The 21,870-nt window shown below is 40.3% G+C and overlaps 1 protein-coding gene across 1 annotated transcript; it reads right to left on the reverse strand.

The window, feature by feature from the left end:
• Nucleotides 1-1,065: 1,065 nt before the first annotated feature.
• On the reverse strand, nucleotides 1,066-17,827 carry LOC120557088. Its single transcript, XM_039797125.1, has 9 exons — nucleotides 17,500-17,827; nucleotides 17,290-17,407; nucleotides 14,302-14,461; nucleotides 2,784-2,918; nucleotides 2,538-2,695; nucleotides 2,328-2,436; nucleotides 1,699-1,942; nucleotides 1,426-1,582; nucleotides 1,066-1,326 (listed from the first exon to the last, which is right to left on the reverse strand). The coding sequence occupies exons 3-9, from the start codon at nucleotides 14,318-14,320 to the stop codon at nucleotides 1,066-1,068; spliced, it is 1,083 nt and encodes a 360-aa protein (XP_039653059.1). The 5' UTR covers nucleotides 14,321-14,461; nucleotides 17,290-17,407; nucleotides 17,500-17,827.
• Between the last annotated feature and the right edge of the window lie 4,043 nt (nucleotides 17,828-21,870).

Below are 21,870 nucleotides of genomic sequence, written 5' to 3' on the forward strand. Positions count from 1 at the left end.
GATGAAACGTGTGTGTGTGTGTGTGTGGGTGTGGGTGTGGGTGTGTGTGTGTGTGTACAATGTAGATTCCAGTTATGTATGGATCAACATCTGTAGCTTTGGATATGCAGTGAAAATTAAATTAATGAGATTTCTTCTTAAACCTGGATATAGGGACTCTCAAAAACTATACACATTCAGTCTTAAGGCCCAGATACAGAGCCTGCGGCCAAACGTCGGCAGAAAAGGCAGTTGGGCTGATCAGTCTCCCCAAATTGGTCAAAAAAGTGCCACGGGTCTTGTTTCTCCGGAAATTCAAAGCAAGACTGTCATGACGTCTTGTTCATATTGTACTAAAATAGTTCACCAAAACATAGAGAAATAGGCTGTGCAGTTGCTGAATCTGTCTTCATTTCAGATCAACAAAGGTCCGTTTAAAAGATTTTTGTCAGATTTTGAGAGACTCTAGTCACGCTCATCCCGCTCCCCGTTTCCGGTTTAGCACTCTACCAATCAACGGGGTCATTTGAGTCCGACTGCCGGCAGTGCCCGCCCCGCCAATTATACATGTCAAATCGGCCAAAATGAAGGCTGACGGCCCCTCGGATGGACGACGGCACAGAACACACCGAACAGACTCCAGTCACCGACCTCACCAGACTGTCCAACTGCCGATTATCGGCTCTATGTGTCCACACCTTTAGTCTGTTATACAGACAAACAAAAGTGATATATATAAAATATATATTTATATATAAAAACACAGCTTTTTAACATAGAAAATGACAAAAATACACAGTGTTATTGTACCAGCAGTGCTGATTTGTTGGCAGGAGCACAGCATGACACCTGCCTTCACTGACAGAAGACTTGTAGATGTAGAAACAGGAACATTATTTGCAAACATATTCTCAAAAAAAATTATATTAAAGCAGAATTACAATAATAGGGACATACACTGACTGTGGCTTCACACATTGTACACAAATCTGCAGTTTTCTACCATCTGGCTGTGTGTGTGTGTGTGTGTGTGTGTGTGTGTGTGTGTGTGTGTGTGTGTGTGAGAGAGATAATGGTTAGTGTTGTTTATTGTAGGTGTTGGTAGCAGGTTTTGAGGCCCGCTTCGCACAGGGGTTGGGGGCTTTTGAAACACTGTGGTTCCAGGCCAGCCATTTTCACTGTCATGATGGATGACAGAGTTCCATCTAGTGCCAAGCTGTTCCTGGTTTTGGTTTTGTTAAGTCCAACCATGGAGAAAACCCTCTCAGCATCTGCATTTGAATGAGGGAGCACTAACACTAATGCAGCTATTTTAGAAAGCCTCCCAAACTGGCTCAAACTGGTCACCTTTGAAAAAAGGAACCAAGAGTCTCTATTACTCAAATGCTTTGCTTTTATGATTTCAATGAATTATGTGTATGTCATGTGGTGCCAAATATGTCTTACCTTGCTCTTGATTGAGGACATACTCCCCCAAAACTCCTCAACATTAAAGGTGGTGGGATCTTGGGGCATGGGGATATCCATGAGCTGATACTCCAGGAACTCCTCACTCACCTTGTCCTGTTCCTCTGGCTGATGGAAAGGAAGTAGTTCCTGAAATCTAAAATGAGCACCATGTGTAAAGAACTGATTAAGGATTTGTTTTCTGACCACGATCAAAATTTTAAACTTAAAGTATTCAATATGTTGAAATCCTGGAAAATGTGAAACCCTTGCCTGTCTACGAAGTATAGGGCATCTTCCACCCCACACTCAGTCCTCTGCTGCACGTCAACGAATTTAGCATGCTTCAGAAGGGCCTCCTTCAGGGGGAGTTTGTTGATTCCGTACTCCACAGCCCTGACCAGAAATGCCAGTGCTGCCTGCTGGAATAGCTGCACCTCCTGAGGTGTGATGTCTCCGGCCTCAAGGAGCCTGTTGAGGGTAGCTCTGGTGGTGAAGCCAACATTTAGTTTTTCTCCTACCAGACAAAGAACAGAAAGAAAAAGCAAATTAAGTTCAGGTAGTTTAAACAATATCTCAGAATCAAAATCACTTTTTATTCGCCAAATGCATCAGGTAGACATACAGGAATTTTACTTGGCAATCAGCACTTTAACTCAAAACTAGACAGACAAACAGTAAGTGCACATAGATTCAGCAAGATATGCACAATAAGTGCAAGTGGTTGAAGGTATTCCTCTATGTAAGCATTCTATTTTACCCATAGACTACATATACATTGTATGCCTACACACATTTTATGCCTTTTCCATAACATCAGAGATATCGCCCAACTTGAAAAAAAAGTATATTTGAGGTCAATGAGAATATAGGTCTCCTTATGTCAGACTTGACAGTTTTACCTGGCAGTTGGTTTAGTGGGTCCTTGTAGAGGATGTCATGGACTTGTCGGCCCTGTAGTGCTAATGGCTTCATGAACCTTGCACACAGTTTCATGATGAACTTTGTCATCTGCAAATTTGTAGTTCATAAAAGATTTCCATGTATTACTTGAAAAAGGACATAGCCAATGGAAAATAAGCAGACATACTTGGCAGCAGGATGCATTTTACCTCTCCATGGAGCTGAAAGATGGAAGACCTTTCTCTCTGGAGGAGGAGGTTCAGTGTGGAGAACATTGGCAGAGTGGCTTGAAAGAAGAGGAGGTAGACTTCAGTCAGGGGCTTGGAAAAAGCATCCACCAGCCTTCTAAACCTTGGTTGTTTCTCATCTGTAAATAAAAACAGGTTATGCTTAAAAATACATATTTAGTCTGGTGTAATGCACCTGTACTGCTGTCAATGAAATAAGCAACATACTTAAAGACTTAAAATAGCTGGTAAGTGGCCCATACTGCCGCAGAAGTCGTGTAATACACCTCTCCAGGCTTAACCATCGCACTGAAATGTGCAGCAGCATTTCCATGTACTCGCTGTCATGGAAGTCACAAAATTCTGGAAAATATATATACACCAGTATATAACATCAATAACAAACAAATAAACAATGTCTGCATTTTGTTGTATAACAGTAGAGCTGGTTGAGGTTAAGGGAGCTGATCCTTCAGAGCGAAGCATGAAAGAATGCTCATTTGTCTCTTCCCTGACATCTTTGAAATAGACAAATGCAATAATTAATACTATGCATTGTCTGGATAAAATATAATGAAATAGCCTAGGCCAAAGGTTTTCACAATGGGGGCCGGGAGGTTGTGCGGTAAAAATAAAAGGAAAGAAAAAACTAAAAATATTCAAAATTATTATGGGTATTGTTATAAAAGTAGTATGGGTGGGCCTATTATTAAATGGGTATCTTTATAAAAATATAAAACTGTCAGAGTAGCCCTGCAGCCGATTCAACACGTAGCTATAATAATAATAATAATAATAATAATAATAATAATAATAGGCGCAAAAGCTACCCAGTGTTTCCTCTATGTTGATTTCTGCCGCCACAGTATCAGAAATAGGGCAGACGCACAACAGGGTTTCCGCTATGTAGCTAGCTACATGTAGTATATAAAGTCATAATTCCACGACTCTACAGAGCAGTGTGCTCTAACTGAACACAAGCGAACTGCCATCCACTCTCTCTCCCCTCAACTGGAACAGTGACAGGACGTTATCACTTGCGAAGTCATGGCAACCAAATAAACAACAGGGCGAATCTCAATCTTAGGCAAAGTGACAAACAGCGACGAAAGCCGCGGCATGAAATCCACACTCACGCGGGTCCCGTGAAATATGAGGCTAAGCTACAGTTAATTGGAAAATAGCATTGTGGACACTGATTTTTACTGTTTATCAGACCCCAGATGAGACAAGAAGCTAACGTTAGCGAACGCTACGGTCCCTCCTTTGAATCCCCCGCTGTATTAACGTTACTGTTTTAAAACCGTTTTCCAGGTTAGTGGGGGTGCATAGGCTACCGCTCAAAACCAACATGAAAAACGTAGCTTGTAATCTTCCCTCAGCGTTTTGTTTTGTTGTTAAACTGTGTAAAATGAGCGGTGACGTTAAATCATCTGTTTCAGGTAACTGCACCCTACGGTAAAATCTATTTGCTGGATGGTTTCAAGGTAACGGTCGGCAGCTAACATTAGCAGATGAACGTTATTGTTCATATTTTGGCACGTTTCTGACCGTAGTACTGGTCATAGTGAGTGAAAGTGTGATATGAGATGCTAAAAAGAAACATCTGCTGTTTTCAGGTAAAGTTACTTTTTGACGTCCAACACCCCCCCCCCCCCTTCGAGCGGGGGGGGTATGTATCGAGAATGTATCGCGTGAATCACAATGTCTCGTTGGAATCAGAATGTAACGTTGTTGCAAGAATTATCTAAATCTTACCCGGATACAGCAATGCTATTTTCTGATTGGCTGTTGGGTAGCTATATTTTTTATTTGATTAGCTGGTTCGTGGCAGGGCCTTCTGAACTCTATGGGGAACTCACTTGATTCCTCTACCTGTTCCACTGTTTAAAAAATAGCGGTGCAACTTGGTGGGCGTTATCCTGGTAATTTTTCTGCGTGAGAAATACAAGGTGTGGCGTGTGAGCGTGTGAACGGGTTGAAATGGGTGTGTCTCACGCCCAATGCGTGAGACTTGAGAGGTATGGGAAAGTAATGTTGCTTTTCAACACTCTTGCTAGCTGTGGGTATTTTGTTGAATGAATGTTAGTACAAGTTGTGTGTTTAATTGTTTTACTGGAGTTTATGAAGAAGTAACTCAAAGAGGCTAATTTTTAGTGCATTCTTTCTACTGTTACCTGTGCAGGGAGGGATAAATAAGCATGCATGTCTAAATTTCTCTAAATTACAACACTGTAGCCTGAGTTATGGGAAAATAATACAATTTGAGAGATTTTTACATGCAATTTATGCAATTATATTAAGAATAGTGTTAATGTTACCAGTGTTGGGAAGGATACTTTCAAAACGTATTTCGTTACAGAATACAGAATACATGCCCACAAATGTAATTTGTAACGTATTCCGTTACGTTACTCAATCTGAGAACGTATTCTGAATACTTGGATTACTTCAGGATTACTTCCACATTGAATTGCGTTTTATAAGTGTAGGAATGCAGCTATTACATCCAGCTTACTAAACAGGCCTATAATGGTGTGTTCTTTTTATTCCAACTAGCTGAATGTGTACCTGAACAAGGAGATAGATTATTGTAGTCCCGAACTGCATACTACAAAAATCTAACCGCAGTCTTGCTACCACGAGCTAATTTTAGCTAACGTTAGCTAGCATGTCAAACGGGGCTTGTCAGTCTTTAAACGGCTCTGGAGCTAGTAAATCAGCACGTAGGAGAATGTAAAGTCCCACGTCAATGTTAAAATAGCAAGGTGACCAGTAAAACTACAGCAGACGACTACCCTTGGCTAATTAAAAAAATAGCTTACTTTAAGATGCTTCTTCAGGTTGGAGGTGTGTATATCTATGGGAGGTGGAGTAATTTGGACGCTGAAAGGAGGTTGGTTGCTGGCAAGCAGAGGCTGCACTGTTATATTTCATTCTCCCTGTTCGTTCTTTAATGTGAAATGCTGTTTGAATTTCCAAGATAGAAACTTATTCCTGTCCTGGCTCTGTCGTGCCGGTTCCGACTCCATTGTGACTGATCACGCAAATAGCTATTCTTCTGGAAAATGCTTAGAGTTGCCTTAATTTAGTCCGAGTGAATAAACTCGTGAAACAGAGAAGTATCGTCATGTAATCCATTGATTTCAACAATGTAACTGTATTCTAAATACCAACTATTTAAATTGTAACTGTAACGGAATACAGTTACTCATAATTTGTATTCTGAATAGGTAACGCCGTTACATGCATTCCGTTACTCCCCAACACTGAATGTTACTAAGGTAGGTTCCATAAAACTTGAATTAGAATTCATTTTTTTGTATAAAGGTTACCTATTAATATAAATGTGCTTTTGATACCTGAAAGGGATTTATATACTTTTGATACTTAAGAGAAGAAATTTAAGAACGGTTGTACAGCTGAATAGAGATTTAGATATTTCAATATGGGTTAACTGAAATATCACCTCATTTTATTTTCATTGTAGCCTAAGCAATTGATTTTATTTCTGAATAGTAATTGAGAGAACTGATTTGGCCTTATCTACAGGTGGTGGAGGTGGAGATTTGAGAAGCGCTATGCACGGGAGGTCCGGTCCAGAGAGGGATATTGGATCACATTGATTCTTCAGATCCCAGAGTCTTCCAGGGGTTACAGATTCCCAGTTCAGTGGGCTGGGTGGTGAGCTACAGGATCAAGACTCAGAACTTATACGGATTGCCCTGGATTCCTTCTTCATGGTGGTAGGACAAACAGAAACCAAACTCATATGGGCCCCAACGTTGAACATCTCTGAACTCTTGTCATCAAAGAACAATTGAGCTCATAGAACTGAAAAGGGTTTCTTTTATGAGCGCACTTTATTATTTTAGTTGTTATTTTTCATACCTGTGTTTTATCTGTATATGTGTATGCCATGTTTCTGTGTATATTAATACACTTCTCAAACTTTATCCTGGTTTCCTAGTCTCTTTATTGATGTTCAATTCTCTGGCTCTTAACAATCTAGTTTTCTTCTGGTTCTGGTCCAAATTCACATTGATATCAACTACATAACACTACTACGAGCTATTTCATAAATGCACATACTCATTATTATAAATGCTTTGTAAAGCATAGCAAGTCCTCACTTTAGATGGGCTCACATCATGTAGTCAACTAATCAGTAGTAACTCATGAGTTAATCATGGATTGATGTGTTGGTAAGTGCTTGTTAAAGATGCATTAACACACTAACTATCCATAGGCATATTTCTGAAGGCATGTCCAAATAGAGCAATACATGTGTATGGTTCTGTTAGCCTTTGGAACTCATTTATAAATGCTTTGTAAAGCATAGAAAGTCCTCACTTTAGATGGGCTCACACAGTATACTTACCAGTAGTAACTCATGAGTTAATCATGGATTACATTATTGGTAAGTATTTGTAACAGATGTGTTAACACCCCAGCTATTAGTTTAGGCCTTTTTCTAAATCATAACATTTTATTTAAGACATGAACAAATGTAGGTCTAGATAGTCTGTTAATCATGAACTTCCTAGTTTTAAACAACCTTTTACATTCCTGAGTACCTAGTTGATAATGGTAAAATTACTTCATTTACAAATGGTTAATGTATCATGTAGGAATTATTAAAAAATATACTGATAAACCTTTTACATGGGCTTACTTACTATGGACCAACCATTTACTAACTGTATTTACAAATGCTTTACTGATTAGAATGAATGTAGGAACTATGCTTTACAAATGATAAACAAATAAATTACTACTAGTTTGTAGATAGTTTATAAAGGGAAAATTATTTAATTTACTAATGGTTTTTGCAATACTTAGAAAGTGTCAAACTTCTATTTATAAACATAACTTCCGAGAGCCTTATTTACTATGAACAAACCATTTATGAGTGTGTATACAAATGCTTCATTCATGAGAATTAACATAGGAGCAGTGCTTTACAAATGATGAACAAAGCATTTAGCAATAGTTAGTAACTGGCTTATAATGGGAAAATTATTTCATTTACAAATGTTTGTTTCATTATTTGTTAAGTATAAATCATGTACTTACAAACATATTTTTCAAGATAGGCTTATTTACTATGAACAAACCATTTATAACTATTTGAACAAATGCTTTACTGATGATGAATTGTGTAAGAACAATTAATTAATAATGATGAACATACCATTAACTAATAGGCTTGTTTACTATGAACAAACCATTTATAACTGTGTGAACAAATAATTTACTCATGATGAACTATGTATGAACAATTAATAAGTAATGATGAACAAACCATTAACTAATAGTTAAATAATGCTTAATAAATGATGAATTATGGATAGTTATTATGAAGTGCTACCAGAAAACCCAGCTACAGAGAAATCAAGGTTTTGACCATTCTATTGCTAAAGTGCCTTTGACCATTCGATTGCTAACATGCCTCAGATTTACAGTGGCCCCAAAAGGCCAAATATGGCTCCCCGTTGAAATGGAAACTTGATTCACATACTATAGATATTCAGTATCTACCCTGGAATTATGGAGAAAACCCAGTTCCAGAGAAATCTGTTCTATTGCTATACCCTGGAATATCTACCCTGGAATTACCGAGAAATCAAGATGTTGACCATTCTATTGCTAACGTGCCTGACTTTGCAGTGCCCCCAAAATGCCAAATATGGCTCCCCGTCGAATTTGAAACCTGATTCACATAATACAGGTCCTCAACGAACCAGTGATGTCCATATCTACCCTAGAATTACGGAGAAATCAAGATTTTGACCATTCTATTGCTAAAGTGCCTTTGACCATTCTATTGCTAAAGTGCCTCACTAAGCAGTGCCCCCAAAAGGCCAAATATGACTCCCCGTTGAATACGAAACCTGATTCACATCACACAGTTCATCAGCGACCCACTGATGCCACGCATGTCCATATCTACCCTGGAATAATTGAAAAAACAAGATTTTGACCATTCTATTGCTGAAGTGCCATTGACCATTCTATTGCTAAAGTGCCTTTGACCAGTCTCCTGCTAAAGTGCCGTTGACCATTCTATTGCTAAAGTGCCTGAATTTGCAGTGCCCCCAGAAGGCCAAATATGACTCCCCGTTGAATTCAAAACCTTACTCACATAACACAGGTCCTCAGTGACCCACTGATGCCAGGCAAGTCCATATCTACCCTGGAATTATGGAGAAATCAAGATTTTGACCATTCTATTGCTAAAGTGCATTTGACCAGTCTACTGCTAAAGTGCCTTTGACCATTCTAATGCTAAAGTGCCTTTGACCATTCTATTGCTAAAGTGCCTTTGACCAGTCTCCTGCTCAAGTGCCGTTGACCATTCTATTGCTAAAGTGCCTTTGACCATTCTATTGCTAAAGTGCCTGACTTTGCAGTGCCCCCAGAAGGCCAAATATGACTCCCCGTTGAATTCAAAACATGACACACATAACACATGTCCTCAGCGACCAACTGATGCCCCGCATGTCCCTATCTACCCAGGAATTATGGAGAAATCAAGATTTTGACCATTCTATTGCTAAAGTGCCTTTGACCAGTCTACTGCTAAAGTGCCTTTGACCATTCTATTGCTAAAGTGCCTTAGACCAGTCTCCTGCTAAAGTGCCGTTGACCATTCTATTGCTAAAGTGCCTTTGACCATTCTATTGCTAAAGTGCCTGAATTTGCAGTGCCCCCAGAAGGCCAAATATGACTCCCCGTTGAATTCAAAACCTTACTCACATAACACAGGTCCTCAGTGACCCACTGATGCCAGGCAAGTCCATATCTACCCTGGAATTATGGAGAAATCAAGATTTTGACCATTCTATTGCTAAAGTGCCTTTGACCAGTCTACTGCTAAAGTGCCTTTGACCATTCTAATGCTAAAGTGCCTTTGACCATTCTATTGCTAAAGTGCCTTTGACCAGTCTCCTGCTCAAGTGCTGTTGACCATTCTATTGCTAAAGTGCCTTTGACCATTCTATTGCTAAAGTGCCTGACTTTGCAGTGCCCCCAGAAGGCCAAATATGACTCCCCGTTGAATTCAAAACATGACACACACAACACATGTCCTCAGCGACCAACTGATGCCCAGCATGTCCCTATCTACCCTGGAATAATGGAGAAACCAAGATTTTGACCATTCTATTGCTAAAGTGCCATTGACCATTCTATTGCTAAAGTGCCTTTGACCAGTCTCCTGCTAAAGTGCCGTTGACCATTCTATTGCTAAAGTGCCTGAATTTGCAGTGCCCCCAGAAGGCCAAATATGACTCCCCGTTGAATTCAAAACCTTACTCACATAATAATCAGGTCCGGGCCCCCCCGGGGGCCAAAACAAGTCCTTTTCTACCCTGGAATTATGGAGAGGCCTGGAATTATGGAGAAATCAAGATTTTGACCATTCTATTGCTAAAGTGCCTTTGACCATTCTCCTGCTAAAGTGCCGTTGACCATTCTATTGCTAAAGTGCCTTTGACCATTCTATTGCTAAAGTGCCTGACGTTGCAATGCCCCCAAAAGGCCAAATATGACTCCCCGTTAAATTCGAAACATGACACACATAACACATGTCCTCAGCGACCCACTGATGCCCAGCATGTCCATATCTACCCTGGAATAATGGAGAAACCAAGATTTTGACCATTCTATTGCTAAAGTGCCATTGACCAATCTATTGCTAAAGTGCCTTTGACCAGTCTCCTGCTAAAGTGCCGTTGACCATTCTATTGCTAAAGTGACTTTGACCATTCTATTGCTAAAGTGCCTGAAATTGCAGTGCCCCCAGAAGGCCAAATATGACTCCCCGTTGAATTCAAAACCTTACTCAGATAATACAGATCCTCAGTGACCCACTGATGCCAGGCATGTCCATATCTACCCTGGAATTATGGAGAAATCAAGATTTTGACCATTCTATTGCTAAAGTGCCTTTGACCAGTCTACTGCTAAAGTGCCTTTGACCATTCTAATGCTAAAGTGCCTTTGATCAGTCTATTGCTAAAGTGCCTGACTTTGCAGTGCCCCCAGAAGGCCAAATATTATGATTTTAGTTCTGCTTAAGTATCCTTTGACCAGTCTCCTGCTAAAGTGCCTTTGACCATTCTATTGCTAAAGTGCCTGACTTTGCAGTGCCCCCAAAAGGCCAAATATGACTTCCCGTTGAATTCGAAACATGACACACATAACACATTTCCTCAGCGACCCACTGATGCCCAGCATGTCCATATCTACCCTGGAATAATGGAGAAACCAAGATTTTGACCATTCTATTGCTAAAGTGCCATTGACCATTCTCCTGCTAAAGTGCCGTTGACCATTCTATTGCTAAAGTGCCTTTGACCATTCTATTGCTAAAGTGCCTGAATTTGCAGTGACCCCAGAAGGCCAAATATGACTCCCCGTTGAATTCAAAACCTTACTCACATAACACAGGTCCTCAGTGACCCACTGATGCCAGGCATGTCCATATCTACCCTGGAATTATGGAGAAATCAAGATTTTGACCATTCTATTGCTGAAGTGCCTTTGATCATTCTCCTGCTAAAGTGCCGTTGACCATTCTATTGCTAAAGTGCCTTTGACCATTCTATTGCTAAAGTGCCTGACGTTGCAATGCCCCCAAAAGGCCAAATATGACTCCCCGTTGAATTCGAAACATGAGTCACATAATACCGGTCCTCAAGGACCCAGTGATGCCCAGCATGTCCATATCTACCCTGGAATTACGGAGAAATCCAGATTTTGACCAGTCTACTGCTAAAGTGCCTGACTTTGCAGTGCCCCCAAAAAGCCAAATATGACTTCCCGTTGAATTCGAAACATGACACACATAACACGTCCTCAGCGACCCACTGATGCCCAGCATGTCCATATCTACCCTGGAATAATGGAGAAACCAAGATTTTGACCATTCTATTGCTAAAGTGCCTTTCACCAGTCTACTGCTAAAGTGCCTTTGACCATTCTATTGCTAAAGTGCCTGACTTTGCAGTGCCCCCAAAAGGCCAAATATGACTTCCCGTTGAATTCGAAACATGACACACATAACACATGTCCTCAGCGACCCACTGATGCCCAGCATGTCCATATCTACCCTGGAATAATGGAGAAACCAAGATTTTGACCATTCTATTGCTAAAGTGCCATTGACCATTCTATTGCTAAAGTGCCTTTGACCAGTCTCCTGCTAAAGTGCCGTTGACCATTCTATTGCTAAAGTGCCTTTGACCATTCTATTGCTAAAGTGCCTGAATTTGCAGTGCCCCCAGAAGGCCAAATATGACTCCCCGTTGAATTCAAAACCTTACTCACATAACACAGGTCCTCACTGACCCACTGATGCCAGGCAAGTCCATATCTACCCTGGAATTATGGAGAAATCAAGATTTTGACCATTCTATTGCTAAAGTGCCTTTGACCATTCTCCTGCTAAAGTGCCGTTGACCATTCTATTGCTAAAGTGCCTTTGACCATTCTATTGCTAAAGTGCCTGACTTTGCAATGCCCTCAAAAGGCCAAATATGACTCCCCGTTGAATTCGAAACATGATTCACATAATACCGGTCCTCAAGGACCCAGTGATGCCCAGCATGTCCATATCTACCCTGGAATTTACAGAGAAATCCAGATTTTGACCAGTCTACTGCTAAAGTGCCTGACTTTGCCGTGACCCCAAAAGGCCAAATATGACTTCCCGTTGAATTCGAAACATGACACACATAAAACATGTCCTCAGCGACCCACTGATGCCCAGCATGTCCATATCTACCCTGTAATAATGGAGAAACCAAGACTTTGACCATTCTATTGCTAAAGTGCCATTGACCATTCTATTGCTAAAGTGCCTTTGACCAGTCTCCTGCTAAAGTGCCGTTGACCATTCTATTGCTAAAGTGCCTTTGACCATTCTATTGCTGAAGTGCCTGAATTTGCAGTGCCCCCAGAAGGCCAAATATGACTCCCCGTTGAATTCAAAACCTTACTCACATAACACAGGTCCTCAGTGACCCACTGATGCCAGGCATGTCCATATCTACCCTGGAATTATGGAGAAATCAAGATTTTGACCAGTCTATTGCTAAAGTGCCTTTGACCAGTCTACTGCTAAAGTGCCGTTGACCATTCTAATGCTAAAGTGCCTTTGATCAGTGTATTGCTAAAGTGCCTGACTTTGCAGTGCCCCCAGAAGGCCAAATATGACTCCCCGTTGAATTCGAAACATGATTCACATAATACAGGTCCTCAAGGACCCAGTGATGCCCAGCATGTCCATATCTACCCTGGAATTATGGAGAAATCCAGATTTTGACCATTCTATTGCTAAAGTGCCTGAATTTGCAGTGCCCCTAAAAGGCCAAATATGACTTCCCGTTGAATTCGAAACATGACACACATAACACATGTCCTCAGCGACCCACTGATGCCCAGCATGTCCATATCTACCCTGGAATTATGGAGAAACCAAGATTTTGACCATTCTATTGCTAAAGTGTCATTGACCATTCTATTGCTAAAGTGCCTTTGACCAGTCTCCTGCTAAAGTGCTGTTGACCATTCTATTGCTAAAGTGCCTTTGACCATTCTATTGCTAAAGTGCCTGAATTTGCAGTGCCCCCAAATATGACTCCCCGTTGAATTCGAAACATGACACACATAACATATGTCCTCAGCGAACCACTGATGCCAGGCATGTCCATATCTACCCTGGAATAATGGAGAAATCAAGATTTTGACCGTTCTATTGCTAAAGTGCCTTTTACCATTCTATTGCTAAAGTGCCTTTGACCATTCTATTGCTAAAGTGCCTCACTTTGCAGTGCCCCCAAAAGGCCAAATATGACTCCCCGTTGAATTCGAAACCTGACTCACATAACACAAGTCCTCAGCGACCCACTGATTCCAGGCATGTCCATATCTACCCTGGAATAATGGAGAGATCAAGATTTTGACCATTCTATTGCTAAAGTGCCTGACTTTGCAGTGCCCCCGGTCCTCAGCGACCCACTGATGCCCAGGATGTCCAAATCTACCTTTGAATTATGGTAAAACAAGATTTTAATGATTCTATTGCTAAAGTGCCTGACTTTGCACTGCTCCCAAATGGCCAAAATGGCTCCCCGTTGAATTCGAAACCTGATCTATATATTACACATCCTCAGCGACACATTGATCCCCAGCATGTCCATATCTACTCTGGAATTATGGCGAAAACAAGATTTTGCCGATTCTATTGCTAAAGTGCCTGAATTTGCACTGCCCCCAAATGGCCAAAAATGGCACCCCATTGAATTCGAAACCTGATTCACATACTACAGATCTTCAGTGTCCCATTGACGAGCAGCATGTCCATATCTACCCTGGAATTATGGAGAAAACCCAGCTCCAGAGAAATCAAGGTTTTGACCATAATATTGCTAAAGTGCCCTTGACCATTCTATTGCTAAAGTGTCTCACTTTGCAGTGCACCATATTATCCTTGGCTCTAAAGTGTCTTTGCACTGAAAAACAATTGACGAGGTTTTTACCATGTAAATTTCAATTGAACTTTTGTTCTTAATGTTGCGCTGTCCCTCAAGTACGATGCACTGGATGGTTAAGGACCAGGTTATGGTGTCAGTCAAATCAGTAGGCAGGAGATGCCGCACTAGTTGGAGTTTAGGAATTTATAGTATCCCCAAATCTGTCACTGTAATGAGAATATAAAATATAAAATTTGGCTTCTTACCAGAAGACATTTCTAACATAATTTTGCTTAGGCTCCAGGCCAGCTTTCTGAGGCTGTTGCAGTGTCATCTCCCTCATCAAAATCATCTTTTCCTCTTGAAGCTGCACTTTTGACATGTAAACGTCAAAAATCTTCTTCTTTGTAAGGATATTGCTCGATTCTGAAATCACACAAATAACATCCTTTTAATAAAATGTTTACCTGTACAGTACATATTGTTACACGGAAAGGTTTTGAGGGCAAGGGACTCAGAGGATTGGATGGTGAGGGAGCTTGCTGGGATAGGATAGCGAGGGAGCTGACTGGAGGCGGGAGAGAGGTATGGAGCCAATTACTGCGGTGAGAAACACAAGGAGAACTAAGGACAGGTACAGAATAACAACCAGTAAAACTACAACTGTTTGCAGAGAGCACTTTCAGCACTTGTCACCAGAGTGGCAGAGACAACAATCCAGTGAAGATGGTGAGTGCAATGAGGGTAGAAATACTGAGCTTGATTGTAGATGACTGGCAGGTGTGTGTGGCAGGAGAGCGGTGATGGTGGAATGAGGAACAGGTGTGCATCGTCAGCTGGCAGCAGCAGGCAGGATGAGGGAAAACACAGGAGACAGAAGCTAAATTTCCATCCACTTGTCAATCGAATTATCTGAAGTTCGGTAAAAAAACTCATGCAAATAAAGCTGGTGAAAGTGTGTTTCCATCCAACGGCTTTAAAGCGAATAAAAACCTGTGCGTAATGACGTCACATGCTGTTTTGCGATTAAATTGGTATATCAAATTGATTTGAGACATTTTAAGGTGTTTCCATTCATTTTTGCACTGAATCGCACAACATTCAAGCGAACTTTTGCGAACAAAGTTTTGCTAGACAGAAGTAGTTGTTGTTAATATTAGAAGCCAAGCTAAGCTCCGATGGGCCTTTGAACAAGGATCTGATCCAGCTCATCTAAAAAGTGGAACTTGCCTTATATTTTCCCTCCGGCAACGCTGCGAGACAAACTCTCTTTTTTGAGCCGTGTATCGCTGTTTGAGCGCCTTCCATTTACTCTGCAGGACGTCCCACGGCTTGTCGTAAGGGACATTCTACACTAGCATGCGTGAAGAAGTAGCGTGTTTAACGTGTTTTATTATTCCAACAACGATCAATCATCACCAGATTTATCATGGTCATATCTTGTCATGAACACTTAAGCCTGTCAAAAAAACTAAATCGAAATTCAACGATTAAGTTATCTCACGTTAATGTGTCAGATAACGTCCATAATATTTGGACATTGGGTTAGATTTGACCGTTTTAAGTGGTTATGATGAGCAATATAGAAGAGGATTTTTTGGTTATGATTGATCGTTGTTTAGGTACATTAAACCATGTTAAGCTTTTTCACATTATAAAGCCAATGAGAACCGTTGAGAGTCAACCCCCAGCCGCTCCGCTGCCCTGAAGCATAAACGCTTTAAGTCAGATGATAACGTCCATAATAATTGGACATTGGGTTTGATTATTTGACAGTTTTCCGTGGTTATGATGGGTAATATGAGAGAGAAATTTGGTGATGATTGATCATTGTTTAGGTACATTCAACCACGTTAAGCTTTTTCCTCGCCATATTAATAATATTAATACGGCCACTGATGAAGAAAATATTAACGTGAGATAACTTCTATAATCGTTGGATTTCGATTTAGTTTTTTTGAAAGGCTTAAGTGTTCATGACAAGATATGACCATGATAAATCTGGTGATGATTGATCGTTGTTTAGATACATTAAACCACGTTAAGCTTTTTCACGTTAAGCATTTTAGAATGTCCTTTGGTCATTTCCTTCGCGAGCTCCTGATAAATGATGGCGTTTCTTAGCTTTTTGCTATCTAAAATAGCTGTTATATTTTTCTGGTAAATTAAATTAAAAAAGTATCTTGTCTCCTCGTTTGTCCACTTACATCTGTTTTTGTTGACACCTGTCATGTGTGCAAGCAGAGCGGAAATACTGGGCGGAAATGAACTGAAACTTCTTCTTCGTTTTATTGCGGGTTGCAACCATAAAATGACCTAAAACTTAATCGCAAATTCCACCGCTCCAAACCGACCAACGACGCCTCGGGAAGCCCCACCAAAGTCCCGTCTCCAAGAACGACCAGCATGAGCGGCCGCGGCAGCGCGAGGGGTGAGTTGATCATAGCAGTAGCCCAAGCCAACGATTGAGCGTCTGGCATAGACAGCCCCGGTAGCGCCAGGAGTGGGTATGGTAGAGGCCTAGCCACAGCCCCGGTGGTGAGAAGGTTATTGCGGTGTGATACAGACTGTGCATCGTGGAATGGCAGTCCCATGACATCTGTTTGTGTGCTGGCAGTAGATTGTGGTCCGGGATTAAGTTCTACATTGCCAGCGAGTAGTAGTGTAATGGTGAGTTGAATGAGCCCAAGACGCCTGTTAGATGGCATGTCAAGTGATCTGGCGGGCTCCTTCGTATATCCATTGATGAGAAGTTTGGAGTACAACGGGTGTTGACTTCTCCGGATGGAGCTCAGAACATTGGTGTTTTCTTTGTGGAATCAATATTGGATGGACAGCATGAGCAGAGTCACAGCATATACTATCGTAAACCACTGATGGTGATGCAATGTGAATTTAGGCTTGGATGGTTTAGTTGGTTTGGACAAACAGCACAAACAACACACAGAATCTGCCAGACTGCATGCGTGTGTGCCCGTCTCGGCCATCTTAGCTCGTGCAATAAAATGAAGATGAAGGCCTTTTTGCCTCCGTCGGTTCCATCCAATAGCATTGACTGTTAACATGTCATTCCTGGCTTTTTAACATAATGAATAAAGTGATGGAGGAAAGTCCCGATAATGGTCATGGTTTTTCAGTTAATCATTGCTTTCACAGTTGAGCTTTAATTTCAGATAAATGTAACAGTTTTATTGATGTATTGTCATAGGGGATTATTAAGAGTTTAATCTTACACAAAGAGTAGATCGACTTACCAGATGTTTTCATGTACTTGGTTGTGAGAGCACAATGAGAAAGGTAGCTGTTTACCATTTCAACCTCCTCCCCTGCAGTTGTGCCAGCACCCTCTTGATTTTTGCCACTCCAGATTATCTAACAAATCAGTATGGAAATTTATTATATAATCATATGTATGATACATAAAAGTTACCATTTCAAATTGTATGATAAATAACATATAGTACCTCACACTTGCTTGAATACGCCTTGGCATGCATGACAGAAAGGAATGGCCTAATCTGCAGTAAAGGTCTGAGTTCTGACATGGAGACCGACAACTTTTCAAGGTAGGGCCAATACTTGCAAGCAATGTCCTTGCAAAAGAACTGTCCATTTGTGGCTGCCTGAAGCGCCTTTTGCAGGAACAGCAGATAAGCAAATAGTTCCCCGCTTTACATGTTGAGGGCCTTCAATAGCACTCTGTGTCGGCAAACAACCACCTCAATGGCCTCTTCATCCAGTTTACTAGCTCTTCTGGCAGTCTCAAGTGCAGCAGACCACTGACTGGCTCCACAGTTTCCTCTGCCGGCAGTGTGCATTACAAAATAGTTACGCTTAAAACAAAATGTAATTACTTAATCCATCAGAACCATGGAGTCAGGTTACATTACACCAAAGAGCATCTTTATTGGAGACATTAAAGATTTACTTTCAAAATACAACAGTTTCTTTTTTTGTCAGGGCTCAAGGAGCTTTGGAAAATGCATCTTTCACTATCCTTACTCCAGCTAAGCAAAGAGGGTGACAAAAACATGCATACTCACTACCTAACTATTACCGAAATCTGGCCACATATACCCAATTTCAAACCCAAAATTAATTGGATGAGATTCAACGTATTGCTCAAATTGCTGGTTGGGAGATACTAGTCTGTTCAATTTAAGCTAACACGATCTGGTCTTGAGGGAAAAATTAACTGATTTGTAATGGAAAATCCTACACACCTCCTTTGGTTGCTCTGATCTAAATAAAATAAGAAAAAAATAGCTTGTTCAGTGTAAGACATTATTTGTTCAGTTCATTTTACAAAGTGTAAAACAACTAACAAAGAGCTATCATGTTGGGTTTACATGCCAGGCAGGTGAAGTGCTGGCCATATTCTCACAGTGGTAATGGCAGAATGTGTACAAATAACTCCTTTGGAATATGTCTCCATGGCTTTTGCCAGCCTGTACATTTGCAGGTCAATTTGTAAAAAGTCAAATTAAATAGCTCTAACATATCTTTACTTGAGGCAACTATTATCCACGCTAATGTTGCTAGGGGTGCACAATTCAGAAAATGTCACAATTTGATTCAGTATTGATTTTTAGGCTCAAGATTCGATTCAAAATCGATTTTCGATTCAAAAACAATTCTCGATTAAAAAAAAAACGATTCACAGTATGTAAAAGTAGTTACTTTTCCGATGTGATTGCAGTAGACATACAATTTAAAAGAGAAGAAACAACAAATTACATGTAGTTTGATATTACTTTATATGTCTTCATACAGAAATAAAAACCTTTGCAACTAAAGGCCAGCTTTCAAATACATTTAATTCAAGTATGAAATAAAACTGTTAAATAAAAAGAGCTTTTCGATCAGAGTTCGGTGGGAGTTTAGAGCATTGAAAGAGTGCGTTGGTTGACTGGCATGTTAGGTAGTTTAGGTTGTTCGTCCACATCTTTAATGTTAATCTCTGGGTGATATCGTACCATGTGAGTTCTCAAGTTTGTGGTGTTTCTAAAATACTTAACTTTCGCTTTGCAAATCCTGCATATAGCATGATTCCTATCAAGTTCCGTCTTCCCCTCGAGGTTATAAAAGCCGAAATGTGCCCAAACTCTCGCCTTCAATGAGGATGGAGCAGGTTGAATAATTCTCTCTGTAAGGTTTGCCATTGTTTGTGCACTCGTTCTTCTTTTGATTATGACAAGAGTGCTCAGGCGTCAGTGTGAATTCGACGCAGCGCCATCTATGGGAATGGCGAGGACAGTAATATACACACCATTACAAAACAAAACAAAAACAAAAAAATATGAATACATTTTTGGAATTCCATGAATCAATTTTGAATCAGTAGAGCTTGAATCATGATACAAATGTGAATCGATTTTTTTGCACACCCCTAGATCTTACCCTTCCAAATTAACAGGTCCTCCTCTCCAACATCCGCAGTGAAGACATCCAATGAACAACTGACATGTGTCAGCATTCACAGATGCTGGCCAATACCCACTGCGTATGAGGTCGCTCATGTCAGGTGTCCACTGTGCCAGACATAATTTGCAAGACAAGTTTGGCAAGTGCAAATCATACCGACCTATGAAAAGAAAAAGTAGTACATTAAATGCAACGTTATGTTGTGATAATACTGTACCTCTGAACTGGACAAGAAAAATATATACATGAAAAGCCATAGTTCATACCATTTATGCAAACCATATTTATTGCTCTACCAGCTGATTCTGTTATGGTTGCAGGGTCACACGTGCATAACTGGACAGGTCTCACTGTAGGCAAAAGACTTACTGAAAAGAGAAGTTCAATAAATACTGAGAAGTCTTAAACAATTATTTTTATTATTATTATTATTATTATTATTATTATTATTATTATTAAATTAAAATTGTAATAAAAACAAGGACACAATTTCAACAACTTTATCAAAGAGATCAAAGCACTACCTTGATTGACCAGTGTATATCTGCCGTCTTGCTTTATGCAGCGCACACTGTTGGCTCAATGGGCTTGTAAATTCCCCCAATGCAGGACTCCCTGTTATGGAACGTTTCTTTTCTGTGGATGTGTATGTCACACTCCGTACACAGCCACTCCTCTGGCATGCAGTCTCTGCAGGACATGTGCAGTGGCTGCAGTTCTTCTCTGGAACCACATTGCAGCATGTTTAAACAAAAGCAATTAATTAATTAGAATATATTAATATATACACTGTATGTATGTATACACTTACAATTTTTTACTGTTTCTAGTAGGGATGCACCGAATATTCGGCCACCGAAAATTTTCGGCCGAAAATGGCCCAAAAGGGCATTTTCGGTTTTCGGCCGAAATACCTTTATCACCGAAACAATACGGCCGAAAATGTTGTGATGACGCAAACAGAAAACGCGACCTGCACGTGTGTCAGTACCCGATCCACCTGCAAAGCGTCTCCTAAGCAAAGAGGTTGAGACGGACCACGGAGTGAAAACAATGAAAAGTACGCTCTAGGAGTCTGTCAGCAAACGTTCTCAAGTGAGATCTGTTCGGATCCTCTGCACTTCATCGCGACTGTACTTGATCCGCGTTATAAAGACCATTACTTGGATGCGGAAATAAAGCAGGGCGCACGAGAAATGATCCAGGCCGCGATGGATGCGGAGAACCCGCGTGGAGACGGAGACGGAGCAGCGCCCAGCGCAGGAGGAGATCAGAGCGCAGAAAAAAAGACTTGTCTCTCTGCACCAGATGAGGGGCATGCACCCTCGTTGTCTGATATGTTCAGTGAAATCCTGCAAGAAAGTGCCTCAATTAATAATAATAATAATAATAATAATAATAATAATAACAATAGGTAAGCTATTCTGTTTTTAGGCTACTGTATACTGTATGTGACTATCAGATTGTAGCCATATTTCTGCTAGATATTTTTTTAATTAAACTTTAATATTAATTTATACAATTGCAATGCCTTGATTTTAGTAAAGTTAGTACACAGTCATAGCCATAAATGCAATGGTACTAATAATTGGCTTAATTTCTTTCGGTGTTTCGGTTTCGGTTTTCGGTCTTGGTTTCCTCTTTTTTCGGTTTTCGGTTTCGGCCAAGAATTTTCATTTCGGTGCATCACTAGTTTCTAGGACACATTTCTCAATACTTGGGTCACTTTTTCAAAACTCTTCACACAGTGAGCACAACAGAAGTATATGTGGGCTAAACTGTGGATCATTTATCATTGCTTTGACACAAAATGCATTCAATGACTACATCTTTCAAATGACATTCATTCTTTTCTCACTTCAACACAAAAACCACCAAAACTCTATGTACCTAAAGGCCAATTTGCACATGCTAACATGTTGTTTTCAAAACTGTTAAACTTAAGTTCAAAACAATAACATAATAAAAACTGAATAAGACAGTAATTTGCTACATTTCTACAGTAATATTGTAATTAAATATATTTCGAATCGAAAAATTAAATGCTATGAAAACAATTGGACCAACCACAGCTGATTCTCATTATGGCTGAACACCTACACAGGTGTTACTTGTAGTGGAAAGTTTTTATCTGTCATACTGATGTGTGATATTTCTTTCATATTTTATCCATTACTCCATGTTTTTTTATATTCTCATCATTTTATATATATTAACTTTATACTATACAATATGTACTCTGTTTTCTATATAATATATCAGTTATAAGGATTTAGTATAGTACTCTATTATTCTAAAAAAGTGATCATAGCTTCTCCTGCATCTGTCATGCAAGCCTATGCGGCCCCCTCTGTCTCCCTCATGCACACTCTACATGAAGCAGAGGGCTGAGTATGTTTTCTGCAACCCGA

This window comes from Perca fluviatilis, chromosome 4, assembly GCF_010015445.1.
Source record: "Perca fluviatilis chromosome 4, GENO_Pfluv_1.0, whole genome shotgun sequence".
In the NCBI taxonomy this organism is placed as follows: Eukaryota; Metazoa; Chordata; class Actinopteri; order Perciformes; family Percidae; genus Perca; species Perca fluviatilis.